Source organism: Salmo trutta, chromosome 9, assembly GCF_901001165.1.
Source record: "Salmo trutta chromosome 9, fSalTru1.1, whole genome shotgun sequence".
Taxonomy (NCBI): Eukaryota; Metazoa; Chordata; class Actinopteri; order Salmoniformes; family Salmonidae; genus Salmo; species Salmo trutta.
Genome location: NC_042965.1, coordinates 29,056,564 through 29,072,013, shown reverse-complemented (window position 1 = coordinate 29,072,013; position 15,450 = coordinate 29,056,564). Strand labels below are relative to the sequence as shown.

At 42.6% G+C, this 15,450-nt stretch overlaps 1 protein-coding gene across 4 annotated transcripts in view; it reads left to right on the top strand.

The window, feature by feature from the left end:
- The window catches only part of LOC115200361 (erlin-2), a 36,852-nt gene extending 21,846 nt beyond the window's left edge, over positions 1 to 15,006 (top strand). For all 4 annotated transcript variants that reach the window (XM_029763370.1, XM_029763371.1, XM_029763372.1 and 1 more), the window contains 5 exons: positions 2,639 to 2,697; positions 6,321 to 6,412; positions 6,601 to 6,690; positions 13,196 to 13,275; positions 13,639 to 15,006. In XM_029763370.1, the coding sequence (XP_029619230.1) occupies positions 2,639 to 2,697; positions 6,321 to 6,412; positions 6,601 to 6,690; positions 13,196 to 13,275; positions 13,639 to 13,812 (495 nt within the window). In that variant the 3' untranslated portion in view covers positions 13,813 to 15,006. The remainder of the gene's footprint in view (positions 1 to 2,638; positions 2,698 to 6,320; positions 6,413 to 6,600; positions 6,691 to 13,195; positions 13,276 to 13,638) is intronic.
- The last annotated feature ends 444 nt before the right edge of the window (positions 15,007 to 15,450 follow it).

Here is a 15,450-nt window from a genome sequence, read left to right as displayed (position 1 = left end):
TTTCAAGCCACTTTTGTGCAATTCTTCAAATTTCTCCATGCAGCTGAGAAACATTTTTGCAGTTTTAAAGCAAATTTTGTGCAATCCTGCACATTTTGCCATGTAGCTGAGAAAATGTTGCTGTTGTTGTGTCTTTGTCATCATTAAAAGTGAAGACTGTTATTTTATCAATTCTCTGTAATTATTATTACGTGATTAAACTAATCATGTAAATGTAATTAACTAGGAAGTCGGCGCACCAAGGAAAATCTTCAGATTACAAAGTTATAGTTTTCTGAATATAACTCTTCAGATATTTTAATATCTGATCAATTAGTCTTCTATTAATTATTCTTTACTTCACGTCAGTCTCATTCCAAACGTCGTAAATTGTTGGTTATCTGAACGAACCCAGCCTTTACTATGAATCATTCATACACCAATTGGCTTAATCATTTATTTACTAACTAAATAATCACAGAAATGCATAAACAAACATATGTTACTAACAAATGATAGGGAAGATTCCCTAGTGGGCTAAGCCAATATGACGGCTTGGTGGACAAAGGGAAGTGGGTGTGGACTGAGAGAGAGCGGGAAAGACGAAAGGGATCACTACACACAGTTGATAACTATATTAATTGAAATGCTAATCCTTTGCACATGAACGCTCACTCATTCGGGAATAATTGCAATCAATATATATTTACGCCTATGTGTCGTGATCTCCTCTGTTGAAATCCGGTCTGTCTGCTGGAGAGTTCATCCGAGTCTCTCTTTCTGTTTCCATGAAGATCAGTCTTTTGTGGTTAGAATGGATACTTCAGAGTACCATTCAGAAATGTTCTCATAGATGGATGTTTCGGCGGTTGTCGATATTCGCATCCCAAGTTTACATAATTTATAGCTGCAGACTAGTAATTAGTATCTAAGATTTGCTCTTATTCTGTAGGGATCGATAGTTTCAGAGTTTAACCATTTCCAGCCGTGTAGCCAATGCTCCACATGGTATGGTTAGGAATTGAGAATTGGGGCGGCAGGTAGCCTAGTGGTTATAGCGTTGGACTAGTAACCGGAAGGTTGCAAGATCGAATCCCCGAGCTGACGAGGTAAAAATCTGTCGTTCTGCCTCTGAACATGGCAGAACAACCCACTGTTCCTTGGCCGTCATTGAAAATAAGATTTTGTTCTTAACTGACTTGCCTAGTAAAATAAAAATCAAATAAATAAATACATTTAAAAAAATTCAATAACTTTTCGCAATCACAGCTTACGCTGTGGGTTTGCTTAGTCTTGGTACTCAAACCTGTGCCACCTCAGCTTGCACCGAGATATGCGTGGTCTGAAGATGATTTCCTCTGGAGGGGGTTTTAGTCGTAACAATAGGAAAGGGCTGTTCCATGATGCTGTTCCATGTTCCATGATGCCAGATCATGTCTGTGCTCACGGGGGCGGGCCAATGACTTAGTTAAACTTTAATGGGAATACAATTCTCTCACATTAAAGGTTTAACATCACATCATTTCACAAATAGTTTCATCTTTACTCATTCATTTTATACAAGAATTAGATGCAAATCTCTTAACTGAGGAACCTGTATAAGCAGTGTCGTAGCTGGCTTCTCCACTGACCGTTTAAACAATATTCAAAATATGGATATTGTTCAGTTCTCAAATTCTGTGATGTAGTAGAAGTTCTACTGTGGAACTCTCTCTCTCCATACTGCGTGGCCAGGGGGAGAGAGTCTCCGCCAGGAATTTACGACCTGAGATAACAGAACCTGGGTGTAGGAGAGAGTGAGAGCGGGGTAAGCCATGATCTACACCCAGAAAGGGCCATGTCATGACACTGTTTTAGAGAGAGTTTCCTGCAATGCTATGCATTTTTCCATGGCTAATTTGCTCAACCACAATAATAAAATATATTCTTCTAAATTCATTGTTTTGGGAATTTGCAATTCTCCCTGACTGTCTCATTTTCATTTTGGTCATTTTTTGTTGTCAAAGACTAATTTAAACATTAAGAAAAATGTTCAATTTGTCACATCCATAGTTGCAATTTCTGGACTAGAGAACCATGGGAACATTCAGGCAGACAAAAAGGAGAGCGAGATTCTGGCAGACGCGGAGAGAAATAATCATTTCCTTTCCCAACTCTGCTCATTCCTGTAAAGCATTTGGTTTGAGTCTGTTCTCTCTCTTCCTGTAGAGCTGAGATGTTTGTTTTTGTTGCTCATTTGGGTCTCAAGTTAAAAAGGGAAAATAAGGGTTAATGTCCCATTGGGTATAAAAACACTTTCTTCCCATAAATCCTCTAGAAGAAACTACAGTAACAACTGTAGGTTTTACCAGGAACTAATAATACTACAGTTCACTTCAGAGGGAGTTTGGGGAGGAGGATTGTGTTTGTTTTTACAAGGCTGACTCCCAAATGGCACCCTATGTATTCCCTTGACTGGAACCTTAAGGGGCCCGGTCAAAGGTAGTGCACTACAATGGCAATAGAGTGCCAATTGGAACTTAGCCTAGATGATCCTCTGGTAATGATAATTCATCTTATTACCATGTATTAACTTACAGGACCACAGTAAAAGAATGTTCGATATAATCTCAAGTCTCCCTTCTTTTTCATACTTGTGGTTTGGCAATCTTTACCACAGGCGGTCCGGGTTACGAAGCCCAACATCCCTGAGAGCATTCGCAGGAACTATGAGATGATGTGAGTAGAACATTTGGCTGTAGAACACAAACTTTCCATATTCCCTGAATCCCCAACCCCCTGCTGTGTGTTCTTTATATGGGTCGTTCTACAGAAGTGGTATAAATTGGGGGTTGGAATGAAAGTTATATTTGTATTAGCCTTTTTCTCCCAAACTTTCAGCACACGTCTTCCAACATATGTCTGGTAGACATACACTCAGTGGTGAATTTATTATGTACGCCCATCTAATACCAGATCGGACCCCCCCCCCCCTTTGCCTCCAGAACAGAGTGAATTTCTCAGTGCATGGATTCTAAAAGTTTGAAACGTATGTACGTATTGGTACATGCTGACGCGATGGCATCACACAGTTGCTTCAGATTTGACGGCGGTACACCACTGCCATCAGCCTGTATCGTTGACACCATGCAGGATGGGTCCATGGACGGCCATCTGCATGATGCAACAGGAAACGTAATTCGTCGGACCTGGCAATGTTTTTCCACTCCTCAATTGTCCAGTGTAGGTGATCGCATGCCCACTGGAGACTTCTTCTTGAAAAAAGTGGAACCCGGTGTGGTCGTCTGCTGCAATAGTCGATCCGTGACAAGGACAGACGAGTTGTGTGTTCCGAGATGCCGTTCTGCTCACCACTGTTGTACTGTGCCTTTTATTTGTGTGTTTGTGGCCCGCCTGTCAGCTTGCACCATTCTTGCCATTCTACTTCGACCTCTCTCATCAACGAGCTGTTTGCACCACCAGAGGACTGCCGCAGACTAATGTTTTTTGTTTGTTGCACCGTTCTCAGTAACCTCGACGCTAGTGCATGAAAAACCCAGGAGGGTGGTCGTTTCTTAGATACTGGCTCCGGCGTGCCTGGCACCAACAATCATACCACGCTCAGTTGCTTAGGTCACTCGTTTTGCCCATTGTAACGTTCCTTCGAACAGTAACTGAATGCATCGGTGCCTGTCTGCCTGCTTTATATAGCAAGCCATGGCCACGTGACTCACTGTCTGTAGGAGTGATCCATTTTTATGAACGGGATGGTGTACCTAATAAACTGTTCGGTGAGTGTATATACTACTCACACACTGTTTGTATTGCATATTTAAATATTTACCTGAAATCCCAACCTTAAATTGTATTTGCATACCAAATTAAAAAAAATTAAAAATGTTACCTGATTTTTCAAAAGCTTTAAATTGAATTTAGAGAAATATAAACTATTGTTCTCTGGAAAATGTTCAGTGTTGATTGTATGAATCTAAAACTTGTTGATAGATGTTTAAATTATTACTTTACCGATCTTTATTTTGGCAAAATAACAGGCGTTTCGGTGTAGAGAGAAATAAAGGATTCTAGATGGAAATAACTCATTTTGGTATAGACATTATCATTGAGAGCTTCCACCATTTAAAAGTAGTCATCTGGGTGGGGATTCCTATGGGTTGAAGCAATGTTCCCTCTAAGCTGTGTGCAGCTCCCCTCGGACTGCCACGCAAAAGAAATATGAGCCCTGAAGGACAAATGGATAAACAGGTTAATGTCAAGCCCTGCATGTTTTTTTCCCAACAGTCTCATGGAATGTAGGCATTTAACACCACACATGGCTGCTACTGTAGGCTGAATAACGAAGGCCTTGAGGCCGATACGTCAAGCTTATTAAAGATCAGTGATACTATCAAGAGCAGTGTGCAGGTTCCTTCTCATTTTTATCACCTTATCCTACTGTTACCATGCACCTGCAAAAAAGGTAGCTCAGATGTGCGAGTGCCTTTTGAATTTTGAGCTGTTAAAATGTTATGGGATGCGTTTTTCTCCATTATTTTTGATGGTAGGCCACTCTGGTAGGCCTATATTATGATCAAATAGCCACAGTTACCTACTTGGCCACTGTTAAAACCAACTTAAAGTGGGTACAGCCTCAGTGTTCACAGTAAATGCCGGAAGTTGCACAACATTTTCACAATGTTCAAGTTTACACTCGGCAGACCTGAAATTTTCTCAGTGGCAAAAAAAAATTGAGGGAACATCGGTTGGGAGTGATCAGCCAATGACCAGAGAGCATTGTCTTCAAATTGGGTTGCCTATGGTTTGTAAACCAGACTAAGATAATATCCAGGAGCCAAGACCAATATTTATTCCAGGACATTGGTCCCAAAATCCAAACCCAGTGAGTTGACAATGATAAGTTAATAAAGACAGAACTTTGGGGTCTCAAGTGGTCCCTTCAATGGTAAGAAACTCAAGTAGAGTAAAGTACAGTAGGGTACATTAGAATAGGGTGCGGTAGAGCACAGTACAGTAGTGAACAATACAGTATAGCACAATATAGACATCTATGTTTTGGACAAATAGACGCTAATGTTTGGGCTCTTGAAGAGCTGGAGGAACTTTGCTGGCTATGCATGTCAATACTCTACAGTTTTTCCTGGAGTGGGCACTTGTCCATTACCCACATGGTGGTCCTCTAGACAATTCTGTGCTTCCAACTTTGTGGCAACAGTTTGGGGAAGCCCCTTTCCTGTTTCAGTATGACAATGCCCCCGTGCACAAAGCGAGATTCATAAAGAAATTGTTTGTCGAGATCGGTGTGGAAGAACTTGACTGGCCTGCACAGAGCCCTGATCTCAACCACATCGAACACCTATGGGATGCATTGGAACGCCGACTGAGAGCCAGGCCTTATCGCCCAACATTAGTGCCCAACCTCACTAATGCTCTTGTGGCTGAATGGAAGCAAGTCCCCGCAGCAATGTTCCAACATCTAGTAGAAAGCCTTCACAGAAAAGCAGAGGCTGTTATAGCAGCAAAGGGGGGACCAACTCCATATTAATTCCCATGATTTTGGAATGAGATGTTCGAGGAGCAGGTGTCCACATACTTTTGGTCATGTAATGTATTTGTAGGGTGGTAGCTTAAGGCACATTCTACAGTCTTTTAGTGTGTGTTTTGGTAGTGATATCAAAAGTGGGGCAGCATTTTTCAGAGAAAGATGTTTTAAACTACCAATTAGATCAGTATCTTTCAGTGTACTAATAAAACTCTATGTTCTATTGAAATAATAGTGTTAAGAACATTATACAAATCATTCATTGCTAAAGTTTAGTAGTCATGGTTTGGGACAGCCACCTTTCAATTGAAATAGATGTATGAACAATACCTTTGTACTATATTAATTTAACAATATGTTTGTTATTGGATTAGAACATATGCATTTTATAGTTTATTTGGGGGTGAGACAGTAATTTACACCACTTCTGTAGAATCACCCATATATGTTCTCCCCGGACCTAGGCTGTGTCACAAATTGCACCATATTCCCTAAATAGTGCACTACTTTTGACCAGTGCACTACATAGGGAATAGGGATGCAGACCCAAAGTAAGTGGATCTGTCTCTGCTGGTTCATGTCTCTGTCTGCTCTCCACTTACATCTGGAAGACTTTAGTGATGGGCTGTTGATGCTGTTTATTCATGGTGTTGAGTTAACATGTTGCACAACACTCACCACACTCATCATTATTCCCTACGATATTCTATGAAATTATAGAACCACTGCATGTTGTGGGACTGGAGAAAGATGTTAACCAGCTGTTGGCACGCGCTGTAATCTCTGTGCTGGTGTGTGGGTTTAGGGAGGCTGAGAAGACAAAGCTGCTGATTTCTGCGCAGACTCAGAAGGTGGTGGAGAAGGAAGCGGAGACAGAGCGAAAGAGGGCTGTGATTGGTGAGTCATAGGTGACACTAATGCACTATAACCTTATATTTACACTGACAAAATATGAAACTGACATTTACAATAATACACTGACATTTTATAAACAAATTAGAATTTTTAAGAGGGATTCAGACAGTTTTCTCGCTAAAATCACAGAATATAAGGTTCATTTCCTGTCTCCATGTGCTGCTCTACAGAGGCAGAGAAGGTGGCTCAAGTGGCGGAAATCAAGTTTAGCCAGAAAGTCATGGAGAAAGAAACAGAGAAAACGATCTCTGAAATTGAAGGTGTGTATATCTGGCAAAATGATAATACCTGTATATTTATCATTAGGCCACTGGCCAGTGAAATGGCGTGCTTGTACAACGGGGCTTTTAGGATGCTCTACATTTCTGTCCTGTGACTCATAGAGCTCTGGCTCTATGAGTCACGATGGTAGAAAAAGCAGTTCCCTGAGGACTGACTGAGTGTAGAAGCTCAAAGCACAAATACATTTAAACAGGGTTTCTTATACTATGGGTCAGGACCCAAAGTGGGACCTGGGCATGTAAAAGGTGGGTCATGAGTTAAGAGAATACATCTATAATTACACAATATTTCTTCTTAATTTTTTTAAATTTTTATTTCACCTTTATTTAACCAGGTAGGCTAGTTGAGAACAAGTTCTCATTTACAACTGTGACCTGTCCAAGATAAAGCAAAGCAGTTCGACACATATCACACCACAGAGTTACACATGAAATAAACAAACATACAGTCAATAATACAGTAGAAAAAGTCTATATACAGTGTGTGCAAATGAGGTAGGATAAGGGAGGTAAGGCAATAAATAGGCCACGGTGGCAAAGTAATTACAATATAGCAATTAAACACTGGAATGGTAGGATGTGCAGAAGATGAATGTGCAAGTAGAGATACTGGGGTGCAAAGGAGCAAGATAAATAAATAAATACAGTATGGGGATAAGGTAGTTGGATGGGCTATTTACAGGTGGGCTATGTACAGGTGCAGTGATCTGTGAGCTGCTCTGACAGCTAGTGCTTAAAGCTAGTGAGGGAGATATGAGTCTCTGGCTTCAGTCATTTTTGCGGTTCATTCCAGTCATTGGCAGCAGAGAACTGGAAGGAGAGGCAGCCAAAGGAATAATTTGCTTTGGGGGTGACCAGTGAGATATACCTGCTGGAGTGCGTGCTACGGGTGGGTGCTGCTATGGTGAACAGTGAGCTGCGATAAGGCGGGGCTTTACCTAGCAGAGACTTGTAGATGACCTAGAGCCAGTGGGTTTGGCGATGATTATGAATCGGGGGCCAGCCAACGAGGGTGTACAGGTCGCAGTGGTGGGTAGTATATGGGGCTTTGGTGACATAACAAATGGCACTGTGATATACTGCATCCAATTTGTTAAGTAGAGTGTTGGAGGCTATTTTGTAAATGGCATCGCCGAAGTCGAGGATTGGTAGGATGGTCAGTTTTACGAGGGTATGTTTGGCAGCATGAGTGAAGGATGCTTTGTTGCGAAATAGGAAGCCGAATTCTAGATTTAATTTTGGATTGGAGATGCTTAATGTGAGTCTGGAAGGAGAGTTTACAGTCTAACCAAACACCTAGGTATTTGTAGTTGTCCACATATTCTAAGTCAGAACCGTCCAGAGTAGTGATGCTGGACGGACGGGCGGGCAGGTGCGGGCAGCGATCGGTTGAAGAGCATGCATTTAGTTTTACTTGTATTTAAAAGCAGTTGGAGGCCACGGAAGGAGAGTTGTATGGCATTGAAGCTCGTCTGGAGAGTAGTTAACACAGTGTCCAAAGAAGAGAAGAGAGTCGGCCCGAGAATTGAACCCTGTGGCACCCCCATAGAGACTGCCAGAGGTCTGGACAACAGGCCCTCTGATTTGACACACTGAACTCTATCAGAGAAGTAGTTGGTGAACCAGGCGAGGCAGTCATTTGAGAAACAAAGGCTGTTGAGTCTGCCGATAAGAATGTGGTGATTGACAGAGTCGAAAACCTTGGCCAGGTCGATAATTACGGCTGCACAGTAATGTCTCTTATCGTTGGCGGTTATGATATTGTTTAGGACCTTGAGCGTGGCTGAGGTGCACCCATAACCAGCTCTGAAACCAGATTGCATAGCGGAGAAGGTACGGTGGGATTCGAAATGGTCGGTAATGTGTTTAACTTGGCAGGGTAGGATAGATATAGTTCTGTAGGAGTTTGGGTCTAGAGTGTCCCCCTTCGAAGAGGGGGATGACCGCGGCAGCTTTCCAATCTTTGGGAATCTCAGACGATACGAAAGCGAGGTTGAACAGGCTAGTAATAGGGGTTGCAACAATTTCGGCAGACCATTTTAGAAAGAGAGGGTCCAGATTGTCTAGCCCAGCTGATTTGTAAGGGTCCAGATTTTGCAGCTCTTTCAGAACGTCAGCTATCTGGATTTGGGTGAAGGAGAAATGGGGGAGGCTTGGGCAAGTTGCTGTGGGGGGTGCAGGGCTGTTGATCGGGGTAGGAGTAGCCAGGTGGAAAGCATGGCCAGCCGTAGAAAAATGCTTATTGAAATTCTCAATTATCGTGGATTTATCGGTGTTGACAGTGTTTCCTCAGTTGACAGTGTTTGCCTCAGTGCCGTGGGAAACTGGGAGGAGGTGCTCTTATTTTCCATGGACTTTACTATGTCCCAGAACTTTGAGTTTGTGCTACAGGATGTAAATTTCTACTTAGGAAAGCTAAGGCTAGCTTTTTCAACTGCCTGTGTGTATTGGTTCCTAACTTCCCTGAAAAGTTGCGTATCATGGGGGCAATTCAATGCTAATGCAGAACGCCACAGGATGTTTTTGTCCTGGTCAAGGGCAGTCAGGTTTGGAGAGAACCAAGGGCTATATCTGTTCCTGGTTAAAAAAAAATTGAATGGGGCATGCTTATTTAAGATAGTGAGGAAGGCACTTTTAAAGAATAACCAGGCATCCTCTACTGATGGGATGAGGTCAATATCCTTCCAGGATACCCAGGCCAGGTCGATTAGAAAGGCCTGCTCGCTGAAGTGTTTTAGGGAGCGTTTGACAGTGATGATGGGTGGTCGTTTGTCCGCAGACCCATTACGGATGCAGGCAATGAGGCAGTGATCGCTGAGATCTTGGTTGAAAACAGCAGAGGTGTCTTTGGAGGGCAAGTTGGTTAGGATGATATATATGAGGGTGCCCGTGTTTCCGGATTTGGGGTTGTACCTGGTGGGTTCATTGATCATTTGTGTGAGATTGAGGGCATCAAGCATTAGATTATAGGATGGCCGGGGTGTTAACCTCTCTAGGGGAGGTGGGACGAAATCGTCCCGCACTATTCAACAGCCAGTGACAAATCAGAGCGCCAAATTTAAAACCACAAAATGTCATAATTCAAAGTTCTCAAACATAGGACTATTTTACACCATTTTATAGATACACTTCTCCTGAATCGAACCACGTTGTCCGATTTCCAAAAGGCTTTACAGCGAAAGCAAAACATTAGATTATGTTATGAGAGTACATAGACACAAAAAACCACACAGCCATTTCCAAGCAACTAGCATGCATCACAAATACCCAAAACACAGCTAAATGCAGCACTAACCTTTGATGATCTTCATCAGATGACACTCCTAGGACATTATGTTATACAATACATGCATGTTTTGTTCAATCAAGTTCATATTTATGTAAAAAAAACATATTTTTACATTAGCATGAGATGTTCAGAACTAGCATACCCACCGAAAACTTCCGGTGAATTTACTAAATTACTCACGATAAACGTTGACAAAATACATAATTATTTTAAGAATTATAGATACAGAAGTCCTTTATGCAATCGCGGTGTCCGATTTTAAAATAGCTTTTCGGCGAAAGCACATTTTGCAATATTCTGAGTACATAGCTCGGCCATCACGGCAAGCTAATTTGACACCCACCAAGTTTGGGACAACCTAAACTCAGAATTACTATTAGAAAAATTGGATTACCTTTGCTGTTCTTCGTCAGAATGCACTCCCAGGACTTCTACTTCAACAACAAATGTTGTTTTGGTTCCAAATAATCCATAGTTATATTCAAATAGCTCCGTTTTGTTCGTGCGTTCAGGTCACTATCCGAAGGGTGACGCGCGAGCGCATTTCGTGCCAAAAAAATTAAAAATATTCCATTACCGTACTTAGAAGCATGTCAAACGCTGTTTAAAATCAATTTTTATGCGATTTTTCTCATAAAATAGTGATAATATTCCAACCGGGCAATGTTGTATTCATTCAAAGGCTGAACGAAAAAAATGGAGTAGTCTTGTGCACGCGCATCTCAATCTCACTGTCCCCAGGCTGACCACTAACAAATTCTGCTGCTGTTCTTTGCCCAGAGACAGCAGACACCCCATTCCACTTTCTGGCGGCTTTAGAGAGCCAATGGAAGCCTTAGAAAATGTCACATTACAGCACAGATGCTGTATTTTCGATAGAGATGCAACAGAAGGACAACAAATTGTCAGACAGGGCACTTCCTGTATGGAATCTTCTCAGGTTTTGGCCTGCCATATGAGTTCTGTTATACTCACAGACACCATTCAAACAGTTTTAGAAACTTTAGAGTGTTCTCTATCCAAATCTACTAATTATATGCATATTCTGGGCAGGAGTAGTAACCAGATTAAATTGGGTACGTTTTATATCCGGACGTGAAAATACTGCCCCCTATCCCAAAGAAGTTAAGCATGTCCCAGTTTAGGTCACCTAGCTGCATGAGCTCTGAAGGTAGATGGTGGGAAATCAATTCACATATGGTGTCCAGGGCACAGCTGGGGGCAGAGGGTGGTCTATAGCAAGCGGCAACAGTGAGAGACTTGTTTCTGGAAAGGTGGATTTTTAAAACTAGAAGCTCAAATTGTTTGGGCACAGACCTGGATAGTAAGACAGAACTCTGCAGGCTATCTCTGCAGTAGATTGCAACACCGCCCCCTTTGGCAGTTCTATCTTCTCGGAAAATATTATAGTTAGGGATGGAAATTTCAGGGTTTTTGGTGGTCTTCCTAAGCCAGGATTCAGACACGGCTAGGACATCCGGGTTGGCAGAGTGTGCTAAAGCAGTGAATACAACAAACTTAGAGAGGAGGCTTCTAATGTTAACATGCATGAAACCATGGCTTTTACGGTTACAGAAGTCAACAAATGAGAGCACCTGGGGAGTAGGAGTGGAGCTAGGCACTGCAGGGCCTGGATTAACCTCTACATCACCAGAGGAGGAGTAGGATAAGGGTACGGCTAAGGGCTATCAGAAATGGTTGTCTAGTACGTTCGAAACAGAGAGTAAATGGAGCAGGTTTCTGGGCACGATAGAATAGATTCAAGGCATAATGTACAGACAAAGGTATGGTAGGTTGTGAGAACATTGGAGGTAAACCTAGGTATTGAGTAATGATGAGAGAGATATTGTCTCTAGAGTCGTTTAAACCAGGTGATGTCACCGCATATGTGGGAGGTGGAACTAAATGGTTGGTTAAGGCATATTGTGCAAGGCTAGACGCTCTACAGTGAAATAAGACAATCACTAGCCAGGACAGTAATGGACAAGGCATATTGATATTAGGGAGAGGCATGTGTAGCCGAGTGATCATAGGGGTCCAGTGAGTGGTTGGGAGACACGGCGATTCAGACAGCTAGCAGGCCGGGGCTAGCAAGCTAGCAGAAGGGCCTTAGAGGGACGTCGCGATGGAGGAAAGTCTGTTTTAGCCTCCTCGTGCGGTGATGTCGATAGATCAGTCGTGATGGATTAGTAGGGTTCCGAGTAGCAGAGGGGTCCAAGTCCAACTGGCAAAATAGGTATAGTGGCCCAAGAAATTGGCCGATGGATCTATTCAGCTAACAGTCCAATATGCTCTAGACAGCTAGCGGGCCACAGCTAGCAGATGGGCATTCAGGGGACGTCGTGACGTAGGGGCAGTTGAGTACTTCCTCGAGCAGGTTACGTCGGTAGTCCAGTCGTGAAGGATTGGTGGGGTTCCATGCACCGTACCGGCAGTGGAAGGGGTCCGGGTATTGTAGCCCAGGAGTGGCTGATGGGCCTCTTCAGCTTTCCGGGAGAATGGGCCTAGCATGGGCTAGCTCCAGGCTAATTGGATTGCAGCTAGCTAGCTGCTATGATCCAGATGAAAAGGTTCAGAGCTTGCGGTAGGAATCCAGGGATATGGAGAGAAAATAGGTCCGGTATGCTCTGATTTGAGTCGCGTTGTACAAACTGGCGAGAGCTTTCCGAGCTAAAGGTTAGCTGATGACCGCTAGCAGCTAGTAGCTAGTGAGTTGGCTAGCTTCTGTTGGGGGATTCCGGTTCCGAGGTAAATAAAAATACTTTAGAAAAAACAGATCCACACCACATTGGGTGAGGTGAGTATTTTGAAGTTGAGGTTTAGAAAAATATAACAAAGATATGCGAAGAATACTATATAAAAAGATATATACATGGGACACGACAAGATGAAGGACAAAGACGTCTGACTGCTACGCCATCATGGAATGAGGACAATTTGGGTCACGGGAGGACGGTCAATTACTCATTTGGGTCTCGAGCTGAAAAAGTTTAAGAACCCCTGATTGAGACATATTCCTGCTCCCTCCTGTCTCCTCAGACATAGTTTCCATTTTAACTAGTGTTGGCATTTCCCAAAGCCCAAGGGATTCTTCTTTTCTACATTTGTTTTCTACACTTTATAGCCCTGCTAATGCTGACACCTCCTCTCTGACACACTCCTCTTTGTCTCTGACCTCTAACCCCTGGGTTGCAGACAGAGCTTTCCTGGCCAAGATGAGAGCCAGGGCCGATGCAGAGTTCTACACAGCACAAAGAGCCGCTGAGGCCAATAAGGTGAGAGGAGCATACTGAGAGGAGACAGACGGTTCCCCTTGGCCCTAACCCTTCCATGTTTGCAGATCTGAAGGGTCTGCATAATCAGGGCAGTTAAAGAGCTCTCTGCTCCCACTATATTGCTTCCTCCATGCAGATCTACAAATATCCGAGGGTTAGAGCCAAGGGAAGGTAGAAGGGAGTGAATTGGGAGCAGCTGGAACAGTGAGAGAGAACACACTGCCCATCAGGCTACAATCTAACATCACACTACAGCCAGGCATCCATCACTGCCCTGTCTCTCCCCTCTTTCTCTCACTCCTCCCCCTCTCCTCTCTCTTTCTCCTCATCTCTTTCCTTTTCCTATCTCTCTCTGCCTCCCAGTTGAAGCTGACGCCAGAGTACCTGCAGCTGATGAAGTTCCAGGCCATAGCAGCTAACAGTAAGATCTACTTTGGCAGTGAGATCCCCCAGATGTTTGTTGACTCTGGTCCAGGCACTTCTAAGGCCTCAGCTGCCATGGACGTCCTAGCTGAACAGATCCTGGACCTGGACTGATGGAGGAATGGAGAGGAGAGACCCATTCTAGGGCTGGAGCTGTGGAGCTGGGCCCAGGCCAGGCACAAGGTGGGGTGGTAGAGGAGCCTTGGGTTTTGTTTTTGATTTTATGCATCCCAAATGGCACCTTATTCCCTATATAGTGTACTACTACGATAGCGCACTACTACCCATAGGGCTCTTGTCAAATGTAGTGCACTATATAGGGAATAGGGTGCCATTTGGGATGCAAACCTGGACCAGGAGGCTTTACTAGCTCTACAACAGACTATCCTGAGAAGACCGTAGGCGAAACAAAGAGATATTGAATGTAATGTGGTTTGTTTCTGTTGGCTGAATTATCACTTTTTGTTTTTGTGTTGTATTGTTTTTCTAATTTCCTCTTGCACCAGGGACATTTAAACATTAACTGAACTTATGCAAGTGTGTGATGTATGTTTTTTTCCATTGTTACTTCATTTGGTAGCGCTTTCTTGTATTTTCTAATGATGGTCGTCTTTTATGTGTTGCATAGCCCATAATAAGTGTATGAGAGATGTGTACAGAGAGACAGTTGTGTGTGTGTGTGCGATTCATTATTTTATAACTAAAATGTTGGGATTACCTTGTTTCTTCATACAGACCCCTCTCCCATAAGAATTGTCTTACTATCTTGCCAGGCTCTTATCACAACAACAGATGTAACAGATCTTGACTAAATGCATAATTGTGCATTTTTTCTCTCATGTACATTATCTCTTGTATAGAGTTGTCACAGTGTGATTTCTTCCCAGAAAAAACAAACAAAAGCTAATTACTTTATGGTATAATGATCTCAATGGGGATGTAATGAAAAATACAGCAGCAGCTTTTTTAACTCTGCATTTCACTCACTGTTGCCCTCAGTGTTGGAGACAGAGCTCATTTGGGGTTAATCATTTGTATGTTTTTCACCAGTGCTTAACTAAACTTGTTTGTGAGGCATTTGATTCTTGTACTGTGTATCTATAAAACTGTTCTCTTAATGTAACTCTGGTTTGCTCTGCGTTAGCCGTGCGAGTCACTACCTGTATAAACTGTTTTAGACTCGCTCAGGTTGACTTGACTGATTATGACTTGAAGGGAACTGTTTTTGCACTCTCACTGATATTAAATTGTGAATGAGCAATCCATAATTTTGTCATTTATACAATAAAATTAGTTTTCCTTTGTAGAGTGACGTTTCTGTGGGTGTTTTCATTGACTTTTTCTTACATTGCCCTTTCACATCTGTCAAGGAAGAAAGACAAACATGTTGAATCTTGATTGGATTCGGCTACATACCACTGCCTATTGAAAGGCTAGTTCAGATGTGCTCAGGTTATGTAAATTGTGATGATAGATTCACAGCCATTCAGACTTGCACAAAGATACAGACTGTTTCTGAAGTTATGAAGATGAGAAGTTACCCAATTTGATGACAGAGACAACTCCAATTTACACTTGAAGATGTGGCCTGCAGAAAATAAACATTAGAAAACATTTTTCAAGCATCTGTTAAATTGAACTCTTATTTTAGAGATGTTCAAAATGTAAGGGCTCTATTCAATCTGTATCGTCGATGAGTTACAGATTGCGCGATAGTAATGTAAAGGTAATTTCAGATTGAGCCGACATGCA